Source organism: Bombyx mori, chromosome 17 (assembly GCF_030269925.1).
Source record: "Bombyx mori chromosome 17, ASM3026992v2".
NCBI classification, from domain to species: domain Eukaryota; kingdom Metazoa; phylum Arthropoda; class Insecta; order Lepidoptera; family Bombycidae; genus Bombyx; species Bombyx mori.
The window spans coordinates 15,431,768-15,448,064 of record NC_085123.1 but is presented as its reverse complement, the minus strand read 5'-3'; the positions used below and the strand labels follow the sequence as shown (position 1 = coordinate 15,448,064).

The 16,297-nt window shown below is 38.8% G+C and overlaps 1 protein-coding gene across 1 annotated transcript; it reads right to left on the bottom strand.

Annotated features, from left to right (window-relative positions):
• Nucleotides 1-1,538: 1,538 nt before the first annotated feature.
• Cyp9g3 (cytochrome P450 9G3) lies at nt 1,539-9,489 on the bottom strand. Its single transcript, NM_001114984.1, is given in 10 exon segments — nt 1,539-1,933; nt 2,755-2,923; nt 3,356-3,453; nt 4,039-4,257; nt 4,508-4,600; nt 4,911-5,046; nt 6,259-6,464; nt 6,685-6,801; nt 7,628-7,791; nt 9,281-9,489. Coding segments are annotated over 10 exon segments (1,578 nt in total). The 3' UTR covers nt 1,539-1,766.
• Between the last annotated feature and the right edge of the window lie 6,808 nt (nt 9,490-16,297).

The following is a 16,297-nucleotide window of genomic DNA, read 5'->3' as shown; positions in this document are numbered from 1 at the left end:
AAGATCAAGAAATAACATCCTGTGACAGAGAACAGACACGCAAAATAATTAGACTGATATAAATTATACGTGTGAGGAGTTATCTCTACTTATATATATAAAAATGAATTGCTGTTGGTTAGTCTCGCTAAAACTCGACAACGGGTGGACCGATTTGGCTAATTTTGGTCTTGAATTATTTGCGGAAGTCCAGAGAAGGTTTAAAAGGTGAGAAAATATAAAAAAGCTCGGAATTATATAAAAACAAACAATTTTATTTTTCCTTTGATGTCTCTTTTATTTATCGATTGAGGCACTACGAAGTCTGCCGGGTCAGCTAGTATGAAATGTAAATCGTGAACAAAACTATAAGAGAATACTAGATCATTATTTACTTACCAAAAAAATTCCTAGGGCCAATACTGAAAGGCATAAAAGTGAACTCCCTCATTTGATACTCGTTTTCAACGAGGAATCTAGCAGGATTGAAAGTGTCAGGCTCGGTATGATAAATTGGATCAATGTGGATTGAATTTGCGACGTTAAATAAAAAGTCAGTGAAGATTTTTTAATGATTTTTATTGTTCACGTTATTTTTTTGCTTGAAGAAGAGACAGAGAGAGAACATATATTTTATTCCATACCAAAACATGATTAATATTCAAAAGTAGTCAACGTAGGTAGTTACTGAACCGATCGAGGTGGGTGGCGCATTTACGTTGTAGATGTCTATGGGCTCCAGTAACCACTTGACACCAGGTGGGCTGTGAGATCGTCCACCCATTTAAGCAATAAAAAAAAATATCTGAAGCCGATATGCATATTAAAGGCAATAGTCAATACTTTTTGTTATCGAAGAAGAATAATTCATCTGATGGAAAAACGTCAAAGTCACTACATTCACAAACAATGGTACAATAGTGCCATGGGTAGAGTCGGTTCATTAGAATATTTTTCATAAAATCCACAAATCCAAATTTGAACAAATATTTAAAGGGGTTCATGAAATATTCAAAGCATCGACATTTAGTAGAAAAATGATGATGATATTAATTTATCCCTAATGGGAAAGGCAAAGGATTTTAGTCCATACAGCCAAGTTTTGTTCTTGGTAATAATTGGAGAATTTTGGTAGTTTTAACGGCCGAAGCCACGTCTTCATTGTTCTTGATCGTAAGGCCGTTTTTGTCATGTCTTATTATTCTCGGTCATAAGGCCTAAGCCACTTTTTCGATGTTCATTTAGTAGAAAGCGGTAAGTTTGTATGATTGACGTTACTAAAATTTAAGATAGAGGTCGTACCAAATAGGCTTTTCTACTTGTGTGACGTAGGCAGCTCGTAAGGCTAGGTGTAGGACGTCTTGTAAGTCCGCACGGGTAGGTACCACCGCCCTGCGTATTTCTACCGTGAACCACTAATGTGTTAATTTAGTATAATCACGAAATACGTTTTTATATACGAGAAAAGCTTTTGTTTTTTGTGATCACGTCAACGTATATTCAAGCAGACTGGTACAGCTAGTTTACAATAAAACTATTTAAAATTAGATTCGAGGAACACGTTGATCCGATATCCTTGTTATTAACACAACGTCGCAACACCTGATCTGAAGACGACCAGTATTACGTCACTGGTCCAGTGGATGCAGATTCTTTAATGTGCGACCAGCTTTTAATCTCCAGCCTGATAATTGGCTGTGTTAATGAATTTGATTTCTAGTCTTATGGTAACTTTTGCTATGTAATATTATACTTTTACATTCGATTCTGTCTTCCGATAGTGATTTTTATTCTCTAGCTTCGAACTGAGTCCATGTCCCGCCCAAAACTTTTATATTGAATTCGCCAGGTTGAAGTTTTATAGGGCTTAATGTTTTCTCGGTTTTTATTATTTTGAAATTCAGAACTATATAGTAGATTAAAACTTTAAGCTCCAGAAGTGCGAATCTTGACCCTGAAAGAGATCACCGTAAGAAATTCTTGTAACCGGAATCGGAAAACTGAATTTTCTGATAACAATGTGCAAATATCAGATTTCAAACAACCAATCAATCAATACAATTTAGACAATTAAGACCTCATGCCTCAGAATGGTTGGTGGTTTTTTTTCCCCTGCCTAGCTGAGAGCCTTGAGAGTCCATTTCAGCGTAACCTTAACTAGTAGGTGAGCTCATGGGGCTCAAACCTAACGACGTTGCTAACACGAACCCTAGCAAGAGCAGTGCTTCGCAGAATCTACCACCGGATCGGAACGCGACCCACTGAGAAGATCCGGCGAGAAACTCAGTGGGCTGTGTCTGAGGGTTAAAGTTGGTGGTATTCACGTTATGATGTCTATAGATTTTAGTAGTGATATGATACTAAATGGAACATGTCCTTGTGCACCCGTCTGCGTAATAAAAAAAAGCTTCATGTATTTATGATATAATCTTCAGTAATACGTTGTCATTATTTCTATCAGTATCTATCAGTTTCTCAACCAGAAACTGCGTATGAAGAAAGGTATTTCATAATATTGAGAGTATAATAGTATAGTGAGCTAATTCGGAAAGAGTTGGTTACATACTCACTAAGTACAACAGTGCTGACGCCACTGTGCTAAAAACAAGCAAAGCCGAAGCTATTCAATGATTTTTTGAGATAGATATTGGGGAGTAGGGTAAAAACACTCTGTAATGAACACTGATATAATAAACTTCATCTGTTTGACATTATAAGCGGTTACTTCTAAAATTGCCTTGTCGTCTACATAAACAATAACTTTGGACGTCTCACCAATGCAATTCCTTGGTCCAGCACCAAATGGCAGGAAAGTAAACGGTTTGATTTTGTGCTTATTTTCATCCAAGAATCTGTCCGGGTCAAACTTCTCAGGGTCAGGATGATGCTCGGGATCCATTTGGATGGAGTTAACAGAATTGTAAACTATATCTCCTGGTTGAAGCTGTGGTAATAAAAAAACAGAGATAATAAAAAAAAATACTACAGTAAATGGGTAATAAAATTGTTTATAGCATCACTATCATACTCATTAGGCTCTTGACTCCGATTGCAAATTCCCTTAGATTTTGAAGGAACTCAAATAAAAGTGACATATCTTCAACACCTACCAAAAATCTTCGCAAGCAACTGTTTGGTCTCAACAACATTGATTACATCAAGCGCTTGAAGATCTAGGAATTTTCGTTCAAATTATAAATATACGGATTCAACATATTATTATATATTTAAATGCAGCTCACCGTCTGAGATTGTTCATATTAAATTCTGAACTACATCTCAAACAAATTATGTGTGGTTAAACAAGTCTTTCCATAGCTTCTTCGTAATAATTCTTTTAAACAATGCGCGGAAGTTGGCCATAATCGATATTTACCTTATAAGGTTTCCCCCCTTCCCTCGGCGGTGGAAGCTCGTATGGTTTAGAGCACACCCTGTCGACTATTATTGCGGCAGACCATTTTCTTGAAGTCTCTGTGAAGAATATTTTATTCGATCTTAGATTACTTCTGTACTTTTTTGGCTTTTGCCAGTCGCAGACGTAATTAAAACCACTTTTAAGATATTTTTTTATTGCTTAGATGGGTGGACGAGCTCACAGCCCACCTGGCGTTAAGTAGTTACTGGAGCCCATAGACATCTACAATGTAAATGCGCCACTCACCTTGAGATATCAATTCTAAGATCTCAGTATAGTTACAACGGCTGTCCCACCCTTCAAACCGAAACGCATTACTGCTCCACGACAGAAATAGGAATTTAACCCATTCTTAAATTTTGTCATTATATCCTTTCTGATATTTGGATTATTTTTATAAGATTACCAATTTGGGCTAGAGGTAATATAAGAGGTACAATGTTATGATTGTTTTTATTCTTGTACTCAGTATCTTATCGCTTCATGTTGAACTTAAATGTCTTTGAATACATTTTATCAAACATGATTTTAATGGTTAGTCTTACGAACATTTCATATTCCTTTTTCAACAAATTTCAAAGTGCCTACAATTTTTTTTCAAGATTTTTAGATCTCCGCTATTTAAGCCAAAAATTAAATACCATTCAAAACACAATCTAAGTATTTCAATTCTCCAATGTTGTCGTAGGTTAGCGGTCCTTTCTCTTCCTTGAACTTTATAATCGCCTCATACAATTTTTCCTGAGCTTCAGGATTCAGTGCGAGTTCGTGAATGCAAAGCGTCAGACCATTAGCCGAGCTTTCAAATCCCGCAAGGAAGAAGATGAAAACTTGTGCGGTCAGTTCGTCTTGGGTCCATTCTGCAAACAACAAAAAGTTAGATAAAGAGGTCTTCACTTTTAAGCAGCTTATTTACGAGACATGTGGTTTTCGCAAGTGATTTCAGAATCCCAATATATTGAAGTGAAACTTAGAACAAATTTTATTTTATAAACGAATTCATATCTTTTATTTTATATGGGCTAACAATAGTAATGTTTTTGGCATCAATACGAATACAAATACAATATATTATTATTATGTAAGATTAGTAGTTTATATGCAACTTACTTCTTACATTCCCCTTTGGTTTTAACATCTCTTCTGTCATAGCAAAACCTACATTTTTTTCGTCTGATTCGTTGCTCTCATTCTTAAGAGTCCCTGAAATGAGAAATGAATGATTATCATACATAGGTTTACTAGATAAATTTACTTAAAAGGATTTGTTATTGAAGAGTTAACCAAAAGATGTCTAAATATGGTAGGGAGTAGTTTGAGTTCGTGATAAAATTCCAGGCAAATCCAAGATTCTATAGCAATATAATATTATCATATTTAGTTGTAATAGACATGAGTCTAAAAATACTGAATTTTATATCTAAATTCAACCAAATATACCTAAAAGTCGATGAGTTTAAGGCCTTTTCTTTTTACAATTTGCCTTGTGAGGAGAATGTGTTGAAATACGTACCTTTATAAGCATCCATCAGTAGCTGAATCATATCCGGTCTTTCTACGTTGTTCTTCAATCTATAATCCATAGTGCTGGTCACGATCTCTCTAAAGAAACGAGTTACTTTTTGTGGAAATACTTTTATTCCTATTTTCTGTAATTCAATAATCAACAGTTACCAAATCGTTAACACTATAAGGCGGTTAATCCTTGAAATCACGTATCCTTATGAAGCATTTCTGCTACTGTTTATGAAGTTTGATCATCTAGATAGGAACTGGTCGGGTTAAAATAAAATATTTTAAAAACGGTCACATACTCCCGATTTCTATAAATAATCTAAAATCCTTGAAATGATTCTTCATTTGGATTTTGTTTGATTGAAAGTATGTAAAAAACCCCACTTCAAAGGTAATCACTTGGTATATTATTAGTATATATAATTAGTAACAAAAATTCTGTTAATTATCGAGCTGACGGATTAATCACTAAAACTATACACAAAAAATTCGTAAGTTGATTCAGTTTTTACAACTTTTTTACATATATTATTTGCAGTTTTGTGAGAAATCACCACTCGTCCCATATCTGTCGCAAAACTGTCGTGGGTTACGGCTTAAAGGGCTTCGTTAAGGGCATCGTTAAGACTTTTGTGATTTTTTGTTGGTACTTTTCTATGGACTGTGGACTCTCTTTAAGATTTAGCGATCACTGATCTAGAGCAAACAAATCTTGATACATACTGAAATAATCAAACTGTTAAGTGTTTTGGTCTACAATTTATCTTCTACTTGCGAAAGTTTGCGTAGTTCTTGTATTTGATTACAGACATGACTCTATTGGAGTATCCATAAATATCAATCAACGCACTAATAGAAATATGTCACCCAGTGCGTCGGTACCATGAAGGACAAAACAATTTACGAACTGAATAATATAAATGAATTACAATTGAATAAGTAGTAAATGTGTTTCCTGTAACTTGCGTCGGTGGACCAGAACATAAAATGCCCAACGTATCGAATAATCTAACTATTCTAGTTAAAACGCGGTAAGCAGCTGCTTGGCTCTGCCCTTGGCATTGCTGAAGAGGTGGGCCGTATGTTCGTCTGTTTCATCGGTGGGCAATAAAAAAAAAACACGCAGGTAGATCAAGAAATTCAAAGGCAACAACTTCCACCGTGTAGAAATAGCAATAGTAAAAGATACTGATATTACAACACTTTTAATAGCACACTGTAGTAAAAAAAGGTTAATATTACAGTACTTTTAATAAAGTTACAACCCAAACATTAAATAGTTTTGAGGCGAGTTTTTTTACGATTATAAAACCAGCATTGAACAATATTCAAGTGAAATTACAAACCTTGGCTAACGTTGGAAACTGTGCAGCCAATATCATTTTAAATCTCTGTGGCCAACTTGTGCTAAACATTGCTTGACCACACTCGTAGAATTCGTTATCCTTGTCGACCAGCGAATTAACCTGGAGTCCGAAACCGGCTGAGGCTATGACGTCATTCGTGTATCTGCGCATCAGATCATCTACGTCTACATCTTCTAATTGATGACCTATAGAACCCATGATGGAATTAGTAGGGCTTATTTCATTCAATAAACATTTATATGGGTAGCTTTTAGTTTTTTGGTAACAGTTCATAAAGGTAATTTGTTAAAAAACATATCTCTCAACTGCCTTGAAGTAATAAATTTGAGATTAATGATCTTCTTTAAAATAATAGAATGGGTTTGTTTCGAAACTTTGGTCAAAAATGACTAATACTTTTCTTGCCTTTAAGATACTCCACGATGTTCTTGCTGATATCAATCATGAACGGTAACATCAGCCGCATTTTAGAGCCCGTGAATGCTGGACTTAAGGTTGTTCTCATGTCACGCCATTTGTCATCTGTGAACATTGATAGAATACTTCGAAGTACTTATTCAAGTATGTTAATATAATGCTGTAGGTATGTTTATGAGCTCAGTGATGTGGATTTTTTATTTTTTTTTATTGCCCGTGTAGGCAGACGAGCATATGGCCCACCTGATGGTGAGTGGTTACCGTCGCCCATGGACTTCAGCAATGCCAGGGGCAGAGACAAGCCGCTGCATACCGTTAAGTAGTCTCCACAAGCCTCGTTTGAAGAAGAAGAAGGATATGTCATAGGGCGGGGAAAACACCGTGGAGGGGAGCTCATTCCAAAGCCAGATGGTACGTGGCAAAAAAGATCTCTGAAAGCGCACTATGGATGAACGCAGTGGCTCCAGGTAGTATGGAACTCTACTCCGGTAGCGGGCGGTGAGGTGGTAAAAACGAGTTGATGGTAATATCATCTCAAACAATTCCTAAGAGCACTCCCCTTGCACTCACACGGTACGAAATATAGAGGGAACCGAAGATCCTCCGCAGACCCAGAGGTTCCAAACGATCCGTGGATTGGGAGAGGCCTATGTCCAGCAGTGGAATACTGGGTGTTGATAATTTTCATTATGATCTTCTGAGTTCTAAGTTATACGTGAAAAGAAGAAGGTAACAAAATATCCAAAACTAATGAAGAAAATACTTGGACGATGGTTATAATGAATTTGTCATGTACCAAAACAAACCATTACAATTCTGACGAAGCATGTTGCGGATAATAACATGTACTTTTAGGTTAGGAATGTGTTCTTTTTTTTTATAATAAATAAATTTAATTTAGAATTTCATTATAAGCTTACTGTTATAATACCTTTCATCATGAAAAGGCTTCCTCCGAACAAAGCGTCGATTTCAACGGGAAAGAATTCTTTGTGGTTCACGAAATGATCAAAGTCTCTCACTGTGATGTTTTTGATGATCTCAGGGTCTTTGATCATCAATATCGGAGTTGTGCCTTCGATGTAACCTATGTACCTAGAAGTAACAAATGAATGACAACTAAAATCGGTTCAAGCAAGCAAAAAGTGTCGCAAAAAATATGAAAAAAACACCGATTTTCTAAAAATGACTCGGTGCTATTTATAGTGCGTTGATGGTATTTTAACAAGTAGGTAAGTGCTCGCACATGAGCCTGCATATGACGCCTAAGTCATATCGAATTACTTTTTGTACAGGCCAGTATTATTGTCAATTAGTTTTTGTATATACATAAGTGCGTGTTGTGATTTATTGTTATGTAAATTGCAAGCGACTAAAAGTAAAAAAAAGGGCTAGGGGTAGAGGTCCCAAGCGTTGGTCGGACCAGATAGCGGAGGAACTAAAAATACCTGCCAGCGACGAAATCCACTAAGCTATAGAACGGGATCGATGGAGACAGCTAGTTGACGGAGTCACGTTCCTCCGCAATGAGGGACGATTAAAGAGAGAGAGAGAAAAGGCCAAGTACAACCACCCACTTGACTATTATCTAATAATGTCTAATATATAAAAAGTCATCTAAAGTGCCAACAACGACCGTAAAAAAATTCAAGTCATTTACAACCATACACACATTAATTTCGTTTTTTGTGATGCAAGCGGATCTGAAACTCTTGTTCTTGCTAAAATTAATAGTTGGTCATTAGTATCGTTGTCAATAAATACTGAGACACAATACATTATTTATCTAACGACCCTAAAGGTTATTGGATACGACAGTGAAGATAAGTCAGAATAATAACACGATTGTTTTATTAGTGCGCAGTGATTACTGGTGATAGGACCTCTTGTGAGTCCGCACGGATAGGTACCACCGCTCTGCCTGTTTCTGCCGTGAAGCAGTAATGCGTTTCGGCTTAAAGGGTGGGGCAGCCTATTCTATCAGCCCAACTAATCTGAGACCTTAGAACTCATATCTCAAGGTGGGGGTGGCATTTACGTTGAAGATATCTATGGGCCCCAGTAACCACTTTACACCAGGTGGGCTCTGACCTCGTCCACCCATCTAAGCAATAAAAACAAATTGTGTCTATTTTTGCAGAGGCAGCCAGAGAAGCTCCAAATAACTAAACCGCCTATTTAAATATGTCCTCAGATTGTTTCATACGATTTCATAGCCAATTGATAATCAAAAGTAACCGGCTTTATTTAGCCGTTTTGAAACATTATGATGAGTTTAATGTACCATGTGGTCTTACCGTAGCTCAACTGTAAGAATTCATTTAAATCATTGAGATATATAAGCAATATCTGTACTATGTACCTACTATAAACGGAGGTTGACTAAATAAATGCAATTTGAAATGGTCGGATTACAGATATTTTTTTTTAAATTAAGTAGATTATTTACCAGCAAGAAACGAGCATATTTTTTCTTTACAAAGATGGATTTTCAAATGTATACATATAAATATCGCCTTGAAACTCAAACACAGTGCCGAGTGGCAAAGTTAAAAAGAAAAAGATTAGTCAAGTAAAAACTCACCTCTCACCAGGGAATGCTTTGTATATCTTATCAATATCCTCCCAAAAATGACCAGTGCCCAATGAGCTTTTCAGAATATTACCGAGAACCGGTATTCCTGGTTGGTACTTGACTCCTCTTGCATCGTAGAAGTAATGTATTTTCTTGTAAACGTATAAATAATACGCAACAAGTGTGGTTATCAAAAATACGATGACTTCCACGAGCATTTTCGTTGGATACTCGCTGTCTACTGAAATTGCGCTGATTATTCTCGACAGTGATTCTGTTATTGTGACTACTACGGGTTGATAACATACCGAGAGCAATATATAAATGGGCAGGTACAATTATTTTTCGAAATATGAAAGGATGTTTGTTTGTATTTTTTTTTTATTGCTTGAATGGGTGGACGAGCTCACGGCCCATCTAATCTTAAGTGGCTACCGGAGCCCTTAGCATCTACAATGTAAATACCGTGACCCACCTTGAGACATGAGTTGGAAGGTCTCACTTTTAACACTACAACAGCTGTCTCGCCCTTCAAACCGAAACGCATTACTGCTTCACGGCAGAAATAGGCAGGCGCTCCCTTGGGATTGTTATCAGATTCGGAAATTAACAAGTATAATAGCTTCCACTTTTAAGGAACGATACTGTGTAGTGAAATGGCAAGCTTGGTTGCCTAGGTACTGCAATACTTAGTCGTTGCTGCAGGAAAAGACTTGCGCAGTCTGGTGACAGGTGGAAGTATGGATAGTGCTATTAATTCTGCTATGTCTATAGGCTTCGTCGCTTACTGAATACAAATACCAAATTATCTGCCACTTTCACTCGGTTCTTGATAAGAATTATATTATATTTTTCATTGTGATCAAACCTAAAGTTATCTTGGTATGACCTCGACAGAGACCTCAATTTTATAAATGATTGTAAATTCGACCTTAAACCTCACCAATCAGAGTTGGTCATGGTTTTAGGGTACTTTACAATTTAGTGGTCGCGAACGATAAAAAAAAAGATGTGTGGTGTCATGGGACACCGGACAGGAACGAATTTCCTTATTATAAAAATATTAATTTTAAGTTATATTCGAGGTATAAAGAAAATAATTATTCGGGTATACATTTTTTAATGATAACAATAAAAAAACTACATTATCAACTTCATTTTATTCACAATGATTTATCAAAAATAAATATAAATAATATACAAAGAAACAGCTATTTATGTGAATAATAATAATGAACGTCAGCATGTAGACTATACATTAGACACTATAGCCATTAATTATACTAAGACTATACATAAATAATAAAAATCTTCTGCTGTTCGTTCCAACAAGGATTGCTGCCTGATTTTTTTAATTGCAAACAAAATCTTTGTACGCCGACCAAATGATTTCAATGCTGTTTTTTTGTGGATCATCAAATTTTATAATTGCTAAACATTTCATTACTTCTCTATTATTATTGTGTGACATTCATATTATAATATAATACAGATGTTAGATGCGTTAGTAACTGTTGCACTCATTCCATAATTTCAACAGTCTAAGTTGTTCCCATAAAAATTGATAGATGGCAGTAGTATCTCTAAAAATAAAAAGTGTCGTGACAACTCTTCGTAAGAATTTTTTTCGTCTAGCCCCCTTTCACAACGCGCGATAAGGAACTTCGTTCCAAAAGGAACTATTAAATCGTAGAAATAGTTTTAATTATGTCCTCGAAACGTGAAGAGCGAAGAAAATTCTATATTAATATAAAAACTATGGAGCTCCCAAGGATCGGAATGACGTGGTGTACTAACAAAATATTGACTTTCCTTTTCGTAAGTTGATCCAATAATAATATCTGAGATATCACGTAGGTCTGAGGAGAAACTCGAATATATGAGATCACATCTATATTTCGGGTTTGCTTTTTCTTGCGAATGGTTTATGTTTGAGTTTTAGTTTGGCATAATTGGAACATTTGTATAGATCTTCAGATCGTGCAAGTACCGTGGTTTTTACTAGTGGAGCGTGAATATCACTACTTGATATATGAAATTCAAGTTTCAATATCAATAATGTGAAATAAAAAATTACATCAGTCATCACCATAAGTTTGGCGCCCAATCACGAGCAGGTTTGCATTTCAGCATCATCATCATTCAGCGTATTCTTTTTTTCCCCTACCTATTCGTTGGTAGTCTAAGGACCTATTCCAACTATGCCCAGACGGGGTCAGTCCATAGCAGTCCACTCCAATTGAACGCTACTTAACACGATCCTCAGATTCTCTCGTCTAGCTATTACCAGCTACCCTGTGTAGATAGCTACTCCACTGAGCCTTAAGAATTCCTGCATTACGTTTGCCAATTCATGGTCTCCCCTAAAAAGCTCGCTTATCTCAGCAATTATCGGTTCTCCAGCTAAAACGGCCAGGTTCAACTTACTAATCCGCTGTGCTATATCGGTAGTTTTGCTTCTCTGTTGGATCACCTCGTTCCGGGTTCGATCTGTCGGAGAAACTTCAAGCATAGTCCTCTCCAGAGCTCGCTGAGTGACTTGAAAATTAGGAACCAGCCGAACTGTGAGCTTTCACGTTTCAGCTCCATATGTCATGACTGGCAGGATGCACTGATCGAAGACTTTCGTCTTTAAATTCTGTGGAGTACACGATGGAAATACTCGTCGTAATTTCCCAAATTTCGCCTTTATGCATTAAGCAAGTCAGAACTGCAACGCCAGGATTTCCTTTGCTTTTTCCTCCTGTACTTGGGTCAGTCCTAAAAGCTTGTGCTTGAGGCAGATGATATTGTCTTTTAATGTCAACTTAAATTGTAAAATGTAGTAAAAATAATTCTGCTACTTATATAAACCAAAAAAGTATAGTAAAAATAATATTGCATATTTAAATGTATAAAAAGGGCACTTGCTCACAACCAGGTGAGCGACACCTTTCAAAAGGCCACGTAAGAATATTTTATCAAGTGAATTCACTTAACAAATGAAAAAGCCATCTACTCAAAGCAATTCCCGCGAAAGTGTATCATGGAGAGCTTGAAAAAAATATGAGAGCTTATTCGAAAGTGCGAAGCTCCTTAAATATTTAAGTCCCGTTGCCCCGAACGTTTTGCTGCTGGCGAGAAATCGCAAACGAAACATTCAATAGCACTGGGCTTATATCGTGAATAGAGAAATCAGATGAGAGCTGTAGTTTTACCCAAAGCTACAATTTTCGTCCCAGTTCGCTAAAATAATGAATGTTAAGTGATTATATTATAAATTATAATATATTCTAATGGATATAATCTGTGATAATATTTTGGTCGTATTATGTTTTAATTCAAGATTAATTGATGTTCCCTTACATTTTGTCGAATTTTGTGATACAATGTTTAGTTCTTCAGGTGTGGTCTGACCTCCAACTGTAAAATGTAGTAATCAAAGTTTTATCCCTACGACCTCTCGAACAGAAATCACTTCAAACACAAGTTACCACTTAAAAAGTTTTTTATTAAATTCAATGGTCATAATAAGTAAATACAAACTGAATTATGTCGATTTATAAGAAGAATAAGTCATCCATGCATAGGTCTATTAAGTTCGTAACTAACTTAATAAGTTGTGAGTTAGCGCGAGCTTTACTGAGCTTATTGAATAACGTGACCGTCGATTTGATGATTTAGTTGACTTTAGTTTATTGAGGGTTCTGTTGAACTTAACTATTTACTTAAGTTAGTTTAATATTTGATTCTGAGTTTAATAAAGTACAGTATTCATTTGAGCCCGAATCGTAATCATTTGGTAGTGCTGGCGATTACTGGTATGATAATGATAATAAATAAAAAACGCGGTCGAACACTTACTATACTTTAACTATTTTTGCCCACTGAGTTTCTCGCCGGATCGTCTCAGTGGGTCGCGTTTCCGATCTGGTCGTATATTCTGCGAAACACTGCTCTTGCTAGGGCCAGTGTTAGCAACGTCGTCAGGTTAGGGCTCCGTGAGCTCACCTACTCGTTCTGTAGATCTATGACCCCTCGAGGTTACTAGAATAGATAGGATTCAAAATAATCCCAATTTGTAATTTAACTGTATTTAACTATATACCTATATTCTTACTTTTTTTTTTTTATTTCCTACCACCAGTAATGACGTGACTGTCCCTAATGATATTTTTGACCCAGGCTAAAGGTCAATGCTATGTCGCTTTTGCCCTAAGCATGTCCTATCAGATCCTCCCAACCCACTCTCGGTGCTTTTAGTACTCTAAGCACCGGTCACTATTCTCGCTGAAGAGTTCGACGCGCAACTTAGTCCATACACAGTTTCTCAGTTCTTCAGTTTCAGTAGAGTTTCTCGCCGCATCTTTTTTTTAATTTTTTTATTGCCCCTGTAGGCAGACGAGCATACGGCCCACCTGATGGTGAGTGGTTACTGTCGCCCATGGACTTCAGCAATGCCAGGGGCAGAGCCAAGCCGCTGCCTACCGTTTAATACTCTCCACAAGCCTCGTTTGAAGAAGGACAATCCTGATACGAGAGCAGCTGCGTAAGCTTCAGCGGTGATCTCCATCAACGGTATTGATTCGGGCCATCGTGTAACACGGTCGATAACGGTAAGGCAATATCTGTAATTAGCGGAAGGGGTTAGTGGTCCTACAATGTCGAGATGGATACAGGAGAATTGTTATACCCTTTTTATTTTTTTTATATGATTGAACGATTACTGGTGGCCCGGAGGCCTTTCCAGTTTCACCAGGACAGGTGGGCGAGCAAAGGCTCAGCCAGGAGGGGTGGGATTTGCTAACAGCTGCCCGAGCGCCTCCGAAGGAAACCTACCAACTCAAGAGTAGCTGCTTCGCGAATGAATCTACTACCGGATCGGAATCGCGACCCGCTGAGAAGATCCGGCGAGAAACTCAGCGAGCTGATTCATGGGTTAGGTTGCATGGCGAACTCTTTGTCGAGTTCGACGAGTACGGTTACCGAGGTCCCTAAGCCTGCTCCTAGAGCTGAAGGCGTCTAGTGCAAAGGTTATTGGATCTGATGGATCCGTAAGGACGTGTCTAGGGCGTCGACGGTGACTGGCTCCTGCATGATCAGGATTCGGGGAGTAGTCAGCGGCGGCTACGATAAGGCGATTATCATGACGCATAGCCTTATCGAAGTATCGTTCCGACGCTGACTTCATATATTTCCGTATTGATTCGAGGCCCAGGTCGTCGTGTAGGTCAACGTTCCTCACGAACCACGGAGCCCCGACAGCTAACCTGCAAAAGCGGGATTGTAGGGATTGGAGGGTGTCTATGTGTGTGCGGGCCGCGTGAGCGAACACCACACTCGCGTAAGTCATGACGGGCCTTATGCAAGTTTTGTAAAGTGTCACCTTGTTCCGAAGGGACATTTTACTCCGCTTACAGATCATGGGGTAGAGTCTACCGAGAATAAACGCGGCACGGTCACGGACTGATTTTATATGCGGGCGGAATGTCATCGATGCATCCAGGGTAACGCCCAGGTACTTGACCTTCCTGGCCCAGGGTATGGGTTGTCTAAAGAGAGTAATCGGGGGTGTGAGATTCCTCCTCCTAATCCGGGAGGAAATCCGTGTGGAGCTTCCCCTCTGAAATAGCACCGCAGGACTTTTCGCTGGGTTGATGTCTATGCGCCATTTTCGGAACCACTGTCCTAGGGCTAGGGCTGCGCTCTGAAGCTTCTTCGCGATTAGGGACTTGTTTCTACTGGAATAGTAAACAGTCGTGTCGTCGGCGAATAAAGATAAATGGGTCGGCGGCGACCGGGGAATATCGTTAACGAATAAGCTAAATAGGAGGGGTGAAAGGACAGAGCCTTGCGGGACTCCAGCTGTGAGAGGTCGTGGGGAGGAGCGGGTTCCCTCGACTCGATATCGAAAAGAGCGGTTCGACAAGAAGTCCCGTATGATGAGCACGAGACTATCCGGCACACCCATGTTGAATAGTTTGAAAATCAAACCGTTGTGCCAGACTTTGTCGAACGCTTTTGCGACGTCGAAGAAGAGAGCTCCCGTGTATAACGGTTTTGGTCGATTAAGCCCCACAAGAATGTGCTCCGTGAGGCGGTGCACCTGTTGAACGCATGAGTGATTTGTACGGAATCCGAATTGTTCATCGATGAGAATGCCCTTGGATGAGACGAAATCTCTGAGGCGCTTGTAGAGCAGACGCTCATACAGCTTGCCTAGAGACATGAGGAGGCTAATCGGGCGGTAGCTCGTCGGATGATTTTTTGGTTTACCGGGTTTATGTATGCCGATAACGTCCGCTTCTTTCCACACCGCAGGAAAGATACAGTTCGCCATAGCGGCATTGAAAATAGATGCCAACATCACGATGAGTTGGACGGGTAGAAGTTTAATAACGCGGTTAGATATACCGTCGGAACCGGGAGCCTTGCGAGGACGTAGGTCTTTGATCAAGTCTTTAACTTCCATCGGGGTGACGGGTGGTAACGCATCCGAGGGTGGCAAGGAGGCTCTGCGTTCTACCTCACTGTCTACTAATTCTACATGAACAGGGTCCACGGATTGAGTGCTGGGCGTGCACTGGGTTTGCAATGTATCGGCCAGCAGCTCTGCTTTTTCGTCATCATCAAAGGCCGCGAGTCGGCCTGAGGGGCCTACGAGGGGGGGCATAGTTACTACCGTATCCGATTTGAGAGTACGAGCTAAGCGGTAGTAAGACCTTTGGGAGGGCACGAGTCCTTCTAAGAAATCAGACCATCTGGCATTTCGGACTTCGGCGATGCGAGACTTTACGTCGCGTTGTAGGGCACGCATTCGAATACGATTTTCCGCGGTAGGATACCTGTCGTAGGCGCGTATCGAGGCGTTCTTAGCTCTAAGGAGTTCCCTAATATCATCGGACAATTTGAAGCGGTGAAGGAAGTCCTCCGCTACAACTTGTTTCGATGATCTATCTAATGTTGAGGTGATGTGTGACGTTAAGATGTCTATGGCTTCAGCGGTATCCTGAGGAGACGGGGTAGAGTCCGGGTTAAACGGGAGCG